This window comes from Egretta garzetta, unplaced genomic scaffold (genome assembly GCF_000687185.1).
Source record: "Egretta garzetta isolate BGI_Z169 unplaced genomic scaffold, ASM68718v1 scaffold143, whole genome shotgun sequence".
NCBI classification, from domain to species: Eukaryota; Metazoa; Chordata; class Aves; order Pelecaniformes; family Ardeidae; genus Egretta; species Egretta garzetta.
This window is the reverse complement of record NW_009259310.1, coordinates 214,055-223,239: the sequence shown is the minus strand read 5'-3', so window position 1 is coordinate 223,239 and position 9,185 is coordinate 214,055. Positions and strand designations below refer to the sequence as shown.

Sequence of the window (9,185 nt, the reverse complement as noted above, 5' to 3'; positions counted from 1 at the left end):
CTTCTCTGGACACACTCCAGCCCCTCCATGTCCTTCTGGGAGTGAGGGGCCCAACCCTGAACCCAGCATTCGAGGGGCGGCCTCACCAGTGCCCAGGACAGGGGCACGGTCCCTGCCCTGCTCCTGCTGGCCACACCAGTCCTGATACAAGCTAGGATGCCGTTGGCCCTCTTGGCCACCTGGGCACACTGCTGGCTCCTATTCAGCTGCCTGTCGACTAACACTCCCAGGTCCTTTTCCGCCAGGCAGCTTTCCAGCCACTCTTCCCCACGCCTGTAGGGTTGCATGGGTTTGTTGTGACTCCAGTGCAGGACCCGGCCCTTGGCCTTGTAGAACCTCACACCACTGGCCTGGGAGTCACACTATTCCTGATACAAGCCAGGATGCAGTTGGCCTTCTTGGCCACCTGGGCACACTGCTGGCTCATGTTTAGCCAGCTGTTGACCAGTACCCCAGATTCCTCCAACTGGATTTAACTCCATTGACCACAACCCTTTGGGCCTGGCTATCCAGCCATTTTTTTACCCAGCAAAGAGTATGCCTGTCCAGGCCATGGGCAGCCAGTTTCTCAAGCAGAATGCTGTGGGAAATGGTGTCAAAGGCTTTACTAAAGTCCAGGTATACTACTTCCACAGCCTTTCCTTCATCTATGGGTCACCTGGCCATAGAAAGAGATCAGGTTAGTCAAGCAGGATCTGCCTTTCATGAACCCGTGTTGACTGGACCTGATCCCCTGGTTGTCCTGGACATGCTGTGTGATGGCACTCAGGATGATCTGCTCCATGACCTTACCTGGCACTGAGGTCAGACTGACAGCCCTGTAGTTCCCTGGATCCTTCCTCTGGCTCTTCTTGTAAATGGGCATCACATTTGCCAACCTCCAGTCAAGTAGAACTTCCCCAGTCATCCAGGACTGCTGATAGATGATGGAAAGGGGCTTGGTGAGCACCTTTGCTAGCTTCCTCAGTACCCTTGGGGATCCCAGCCCCATGGACTTGTGTGTGTCTACTTGGCCGAGCAGGTCACGGACCATTTCATCTTGGATCATGGGAGCCTTGTTCTGCTACCCGTCCCTGTCTTCCAGCTCAGGGGGCTGGTACAGCTGACCTTACCATTACAGACTGAGGCAAAGAAGGCATTAAGTACCTCAGCCTTTTCCACTGCCTTTGTCACTGTTTCCCCCTGCATCCAATACAGGGTGGAGATTCTCCTTAGCCCTCTTTTTGTTGCTAATCTATTTATAGAAACATTTTTTATTGTCTTCTATGGCAGTACCTGGATTAAGTTCTAGAAGGGCTTTGGCCCTTCTAATTTTCTTCCTGCATAACGTCACAACATCCCTGTAGTCCTCCTGACTTGCCTGCCCCTCCTTCCAAAGGTCATAAACGCTCCTTTTTCTCTTGAGCTCCAACCAGAGCTCTCTGTTCAGCCAGGCCTGCCCTCTTCCCCACCAGCTCGCCTTTTGGCACATGGGGACAGCCTGCTCCTGCGCCTTTGGATTTTCATTCTTGAAGAACATCCAGCCTTCCTTGCCCTTCAGGACGGCCTCCCAAGGGACTCTGTCAGCCAGGCCCCTAAGTGGGCCAAAGTCTGCCCTCAGGAAGTCTGAGGGAGCAGTTCTGCAGACCCCCCTCCTTACTCTGCCACGAATCAAAAACTCTATCATTTTGTGATCACTGTGCCCAAGATGGCCTCCAGCCATCACATCACCCACCAGTCCTTCTCTGTTCGCAAACAACAGCTCCAGCGGGCGCCTTCCCTAGCTGGCTCCCTCACCAGCTGTGTCAGGAAGTTCTCTATCATCTTCCACCTACTCCAGGAACCTCCCAGGCTGTTTCCTCTCTGCTGTATTGTATTTCCAGCAGGCATCTGGTGAGTTGAAGTCCCCCATGAGAACAAGGGCTAGCGATCGTGAGACTACTCCCAGCTGCTTGTAGAATATTTCATCTGTCTCTTCTTCCTGGTTGGGCGGTCTATAACAGAATCCCACCATGATATCTGCCTTGTTGGCCTTTGCCCTGAGTTTTACCCATAAATACTGGCCCCTATCATCACCATCATTGAGCTCAAGGAAATAAAAACACTCCCTAACATACAGGGCTACCCCACCGCCTCTCCTTCCTTGCCTATCCTGCCTGAAGAGTCTGTAGCCACCCATGGCAGCACTCCAGTTATGGGAGTTGTCCCACCATGTTCCAGTGATGGCAACTCTATCATAGTTTTCCTGCTGCATGATGGCTTCTAATTCCTCCTGTTTGTTGCCCGTGCTGTGAGCATTGGTGTAGATGCACTTCAGTTGGGCTACTGATCCCACCACTCTTCTGAGGGGGGAAGTCTTAAGGGGAGGTATCAGGACACCAGTGTTGGCCACATTTGATACATGAGTCTCCTTAAAACAGATGTTAATTGAGGATGGAAGTGTTGAAGTACCACAATGGTCTGTGGTGTGGTCTGGAAACTGCTATTTGGGTTGCCAACCCAGATACCATGAGCTGCAGTGCAGGGGCTCTGGATGGTCCCATCAGGGCTGGGAGCCAGGGCACCCCCCTGTGTCCTGCAGCCCCTGTGAGACCCCTGCAGTCAGTACTGCCTGACCCCGGTGTGCCCCACAGGGGACAGCAAATTTCTTCCTAAAAATGCCTGTTTCTTGTTGCAAGGTGGGGGAAAAGCATTTTGCTTTCCGCTCTTTAACTTTCAGTGTCCCTGCCCCAGGGGAGCCCTAGGAATGAAATGTCTGGTGGTAATCCATAACAAAGGTTCAGGTCAACATGTGGCTGGGAAGCAGACGTGGGACTTCTGTCCTAGGATGCTGGGGAGAGACAACCTGGCTCAGTGCGTGCATTGTTGTGTCTGGCAGAGCCTGCTGGAGGGGGGTGGCTGTGGGCAGGGTGCAGGAGGAATTGGGGATGAGAAGCGTGGCCAGCAGCCTTGTGCTGTGATCAGACTCAGGTAGGAAGGAGGGATGGGGATGTGGGGCAGGCTGTGGCTGGGAAGGGGCATTAATTGCAAAGCATTGGAGGGGAGAAGGTCAGCTCTCCAGTAACCCCGTGTGAGCTGAGAAACTTCTCCAGTCCAAGGAACATGAACCTTAGCAGACAAATAGTGTCATGATGTGTTGGAACAGCAGAGACCTAGGTGTCCCCAGCCACCCAAGCAGGCATCACTGGAGTGGAGCTTATGTGGAAGGGACAGGAACTTGCACTTGTGCAAATGACTGTGCAAAGCTCTGGGCAGCAGGGAAATGAGATTCAGGCCTTTGGTTGGGAAGGGATGCTGTTGTCCAGAGGGGCTGGCAGACCTCTGGAAGCTAAGAGATGTCCTGCTCCAACCTTGGCTCCAGGTGACCCAGGCTGCTGCTTGTAAAGTGATGGTGGTGAAGATCTACAAGAACGACGTGGACCAAGAGGTGATTGTGCGTGAGATCAGCCTGCTGCAGAAGCTGTCCCACCCCAACATTGTCAGGTGGGCACATACTCTGGCCATGAGCACTGGGTCCTGGCAGGGGCTGGCATTGGCTTGGTGTCTCTAAGGCAGCTCTGCAATGCGGGATTGAGCTGAACCTTGACACCTTCTTTTTTTTTGGATATGTTCTTCTGCTTAGGTACCTTGGGATATGTGTGAAGGATGACAATCTGTACCCCATTCTGGAGGTAAGGGTTCCTTGCATATGTGCGCTGTGGGCAGTCGAGGACTTTGCCTCCCCCTTGGCAGGGAGGATGGTATACTTCCTGTAACACACATCTACGCCTCTGAGACTCCTGTGCCTGTGAATGGCTCTGGACTTGCAGGATTGCCTTGGAGGGGCTTCTGGTCCTTTCTACCCACAGCTGGTCACAGCTGGAGCGGGGCACAGTCACTGCAGGCCATGAGATTCAGCCAGGATAGCTAAGAATTGGTTCAGGTTGGCTTGGTACCAACCAAAGGGCCAGAATGGGTCAGCTGGCGGGAGAAGAGGAGCCAGGGATGGAGGGCAGGAGTAGAAAGTAAAGCAGACAGAGAGTGGCAGGACTTCCAGGGTGGCTCTGGAATGGCAGTGTGGTCTAATGGAAAAGCCTGGGCTGGTATCAGGGGGGTCTCACCGTGTTCTTACACTGTTGGTGGCAGAAGGTGTTGACTGAGCCACTGCCAGGCTTTTGCCTCTAGGTCACTGCCCATGAGTGGGGACCACACCTGGCTTACAGGGCCGTCCCAGCAGTGGGGCAGAGCCCAGAGCCCAGCAGTGACTGGCTGTGCCAGGAGGGGTATTGCACCGTGCCACGCACAGGGGGCCCTGTGTGCAGTGGCATTCCCAACCTCCATCCCGAAGGAGGGGCTCTTGGGTTGGCAAGGGAGGGTTCAGCCCAGGGGAAGCTCCAGGGGAGCCTGGGGCTGGCTGCACAGCCACCTGTGTTTTGTCTCTGTTCACAGTACGTGAATGGGGGGTGCCTGGAGGAGCTCCTGGCCAGCAAAGACATCACTTTGACATGGAAGGAAAAAGTGGACTTAGCTTCTGACATCACCAGAGGCATGATCTACCTGCACTCCAAGAACATCTACCACCGGGATCTCAACTCCAAGGTATGCAGCTGGAAGGGGGATGTCGCCCCCAGACTGCTGAAGGTGACTGTGTTAGGGGACCACAGGGACCACTTAGGGCTGTACCCAGGGGGCCTCTGGCCTCATGCTGGTTCTCTGCTCCATTTTAATCCCTCTGCAGGCAAGGAAGCTTTCTTGATAAAGCCTGTCATTACATGGCATTCATTGCTTGCCAAGCAGGAGACCCAGACAGGGATAAAAATATATTGCTCCTAGTGCTGTTGCTGTCAAAAAAAACCCCACGGATGGAAATGCGTGCAGGGTTGCACATGGTTTTCTTTGCCTACGGTTGCAGGAGAAGCTTTGCCAGATGTAGAGTTTTCCTTTCCTGCTCACAGCAAGGAGGAAGCTGTTGCTGACAGGAGCTGGCCATAGGCTATGGGAGCGAGTGCCATGTGAGATGGTCCCTGCCTGTGTGCGGAGCACCAGCAGAGCTCAGGAGATGTGTTCTGCCTTGATCCAGGGGTCCAGGTCACCAATACTGGGATGGTCACTTCCATCCTGGCAGCAAGCTGGCTGTGAACTATGGCCCCTGGAGACAGGCTTTGGGTGCAGTGCGAAGGCACATCATGTTCCTGGCACATTTGCCCTCTGGCTGCTTGCCTCGGCGTGGGCTCATGGTGCCTGATGGGGGCAGGAGCTGCGCTGGGGCTTTGCCATTCTCAGATTTGTCCATGGGGATGGGCTTTGATGTGGCTTTCCCTCTGCCACTGGTACGGCAGTAGGAACAAGGTGGGGCAATGCCTTGTTGATCTCCCTTGGGCAAAACTGTCCAAACCTCAGGTGGATCTGCAGTGAGTCCATGATATCACAGGGGATGTGAGCTGGAGTTGGCCGCCAGCCTGGACCATATCTGTGTCAGCTGATGCCAGAGGCTGGCTTGGTGATTGATGGGAATGGAGCCTGCAAGTCCTTGCAGTTGATGCTGGATGATGGTGCATCTCTTACAAGCAATTTTTGTTGGTCCTCTGTGAGCTTTTTAAGAGAAGCTTGGAATACTGATGAAGGTTGGCAGTGGGGAAGCCAGTCAAGCATTGCATTCTTGATGTGCTGATGTCTCAATCAGCACAGGAATGAAACTCACCTTTGTAATCTCAGGTTGTTTACTGGGCTCACTTACCAACCATGAAATTGCAAACACCAGGCAAGGACAAGGCAAGAGCCTGGCTCGCTCTGACCGCAGGTCTCTTGGCCAGTGTGCTCTGAAGTCAGGTGAGATGTAATTTCCTATGCGGTGGTGGCTGAGGAGCTGAGGAGCTTTCCAGGTCTGCTTGTAGAAAGTTAGTGGCTACTGGAGGTCCCTGTCCATCCCTTCTTCTCGCTGTCGTGGTTCAGTGATGATGGCTGAAGATACAGGGGAGAAGCATGTACATGCTCACTCGAAATCTAGTTGTTAGTGAGAGCTATCTGGAGAAGATGCCGGTCCTTTCTGCTAGTTCCCTGGGAGCAGATGCCAAAGAGGAAATCCTGGGGAACTGAACAGGCTGAAACTGCTGAGATTTTGAGAAGCCTTAAGATAATTTAATAGGAATTCCTCCAGAATCCATGTTAGGCATGTGTAGCCGTGGGCAGCGAGAAGTGCTGTGACTGAGATCCTGCCTGCCCTCAGCTGAACAGTGAAGGGGGTCAACAGGCACATTTTGAGGTCTCTTTCAGGTAAAAGGATGTGGAACATCACATTCGTTGAACAGCTTCTTCAAAAGACTTTTTCTGGGTTCAGGTGTGATCAGTCCATCCTTAATCTGCCCTGCATGCTCCACGTGTGCTGCCAGGCTGCAGGTCGCTGGTGAGGGCAGAGCCTGGGACGGCGAGGTGGGGCTGAGGGCTGGCTGGATGCCACTCGGTGAAGTGTCCAGGCCCTTCCTCGCTGGGTGTCTCATGCTGTGCCCCGTGGGCTCCTTTCAGAACTGCCTCATCCGAGTGACACCCCGGGGCCGCGAGGCGCTGGTGACTGACTTTGGGCTGGCCAGGGAGGTGGTGGAGCTGCCCATGAAGGATGTGGAGAGGAAGCTGTCTCTGGTGGGCTCTGCTTTCTGGATGGCTCCTGAGATGCTGCGGGGAGAGCCCTATGACCGGAAGGTATGGCACTGCTTCCCAGCTCCTTGTTCATCCTCAGGGCTCCCGAGTGAGCATGGGGCATGTCTCCTCTGCTTGCTGGTGACACTTCCCAACAGCAGAAAAGCCCTTCCCTCCTTCCCCTGGAAATGCTGCCTTGCTACCTGGACCTTGGCTTAGTAATGCTCTGCTTAGCAACTTGGAAGTTCTTTATGAGGCCTTGTTAAGTTAAACTTTTAGGATTGCTGCTGTGGACAAACACAGCGAAGCCTCTCTGAGGAATATGCATGATGAGTTACAGCCCAACAAGCCCGTTTCAGGATCCAGGGGGGATGTCAGGGCTTTGGCAGCACATTGAACAAGAGCACAGGGCCAAGCTTCCTGAAGATGGGGCTGGACTCCAAGTGGGGCTGTGCTGGGTGGGTTCAGAAGCCCAGAAAAAGTTTAGGGGTTTGCTGCCTCCATCTCCAATGGGATTTTTTTATGGGCTTTTGCATAATTAATGGAAGGACCTTGTTGTTGTACTCCCCTTTCTCATGCTTTGCTTCTGTGCATGCCCTGTCCCACCTCCCACTCTCCCCCCCCTCCTGCAGGTGGACGTGTTTTCCTTTGGCATTGTTCTCTGTGAAATCCTGGGCAGGATCCCAGCTGATCCCGAAGTGTTGCCCAGGACTCAGGTAACGATTCTTGCAGCCGAATCTAATGAACAATGTTTTCTCAGTGGTACCAGATTGTGGCTCCTCTCTGGACCAGCCCAACCCGTACACACGTTTACATGTTCACAGTCAGGTTTCTCTCCAGAGGCTGTTCCGTGAGAAGAATCTTATCTCAACATTTTCAATGCACAAGAGCTCAGTGCATCTAAAGTTTCAAAACTTTTGTTAGGTCAACAATTAAGTACTTCTGTCTTAAAGACCTTCATTTCAAATACGTCATTTTGCTTTGACGTTTCAGCTTCTCCGTTGAAGTGGCAGGTTAAATACAACTTTCATCACAACCATTTATTTTCAAATACATTGCAGTTGATACACAGCTCATGTGGAAACACTGGGCTTCCCTGAAAATGTGGCCTTTTTTATTTCAACATTTGCAATGTTTCCCTTCCACAAAATGGGAAGGGAATGTTTGTCCTGAATGGGGATGAAAAATCCAGCGGGAAAACAGTAAATTGGTGCATTCCAAGGAGCAACGCAAAGAACCTGCAGTGACCAGAGATTATTCCATGGTCCTGTGAGATTGAACCTAGTGGCTTTCTATGATGGTGTGACGTCAACGGTGGACAGAGGGAAACCAATGGATGTCATCTATCTGGACTTCTGCAAGGCCTTTGACACGGTCCCCCACAACATCCTTCTCTCTAAATTGGAGAGCTATGGATTTGATGGGTGGACTGTTCGGTGGATAAGGAACTGGCTGGATGGTCGCATCCAGAGGGTAGTGGTCAATGGCTCAATGTCCGGATGGAGATCAGTGACGAGTGGTGTCCCTCAGGGGTCCATACTGGGACCGGTGCTCTTTAACATTTTCATCAATGACTTAGACAGCGAGATCGAGTGCACCCTCAGCAAGTTTGCGGATGACACCAAGCTGAGTGGTGCGGTTGACACACCAGAAGGAAGGGATGTCATCCAAAGAGACCTGGACAGGCTGGAGAGGTGGGCCTGTGTGAACCTCATGAGGTTCAACAAGGCCAAGTGCAAGGTCCTGCACCTGGGTTTTTGGCCAGCAGGTCGAGGGAGGTGATTCTGCCCCTCTACTCAGCTCTGGTGAGACCTCACCTGGAGTACTGCGTCCAGCTCTGGAGCCCTCAGCACAAGAAGGACATGGAACTGTTGGAACGGGTCCAGAGGAGGGCTACAAAAATGATCCGAGGGCTGGAGCACCTCTCCTATGAGGACAGGCTGAGAGAGTTGGGCTTGTTCAGTCTGGAGAAAAGGAGGCTACGGGGAGACCTGATTGCGGCCTTCCAGTACCTAAAGGGGGCCTATAGGAAAGATGGGGAACGTCTTTTTAGTAGGGCCAGCTGTGTTAGGACAAGGGGAAATGGTTTTAAACTAGAACAGGGTAGGTTCAGGCTAGAGGTAAGGAAGAAATTTTTTACAATGAGGGTGGTAAAACACTGGAACAGGTTGCCCAGAGAGGTAGTGGAGGCCCCATCCCTGGGAACATTCAAGGCCAGGTTGGATGGGGCTCTGAGCAATCTGATCTAGTCAGCAGTGTCCCTGCTCACTGCAGGGGGGTTGGACTAGATGACCACTAGTGGTCCCTTCCAACCCTAAACATTCTATGATTCTATGATTCTATGATTCTATGAACAGGAACTACAGCTCCATCCAGTTGGCGGCCGATCACTCAGTTGGCGGCCGGTCACAGGCAGTGTTCCCCAGGGGTCAGTTCTAGGGCCGGTCTTGTTTAACATCTTCATCAATGACCTGGATGCGGGCATCAAAGACACCCTCAGTCAGTTTGCAGATGATACCAAACTGGGCCGGAGTGTGGATCTGCTGGAGGGGAGGAGGGCTCTGCAGAGGGACCTGGCCAGGCTGGATCCATGG

The 9,185-nt window shown here is 52.9% G+C and overlaps 1 protein-coding gene across 1 annotated transcript in view; it reads left to right on the top strand.

Annotated features, from left to right (window-relative positions):
• LOC104123972 (dual specificity testis-specific protein kinase 2-like) overlaps nucleotides 1-9,185 on the top strand; it is a 17,233-nt gene that overhangs the window by 5,512 nt on the left and 2,536 nt on the right. Inside the window, exons 2-6 of the mRNA XM_009636274.1 lie at nucleotides 3,341-3,462; nucleotides 3,602-3,650; nucleotides 4,408-4,557; nucleotides 6,481-6,654; nucleotides 7,224-7,307. Of these exons, the coding sequence (XP_009634569.1) occupies nucleotides 3,341-3,462; nucleotides 3,602-3,650; nucleotides 4,408-4,557; nucleotides 6,481-6,654; nucleotides 7,224-7,307 (579 nt within the window). The remainder of the gene's footprint in view (nucleotides 1-3,340; nucleotides 3,463-3,601; nucleotides 3,651-4,407; nucleotides 4,558-6,480; nucleotides 6,655-7,223; nucleotides 7,308-9,185) is intronic.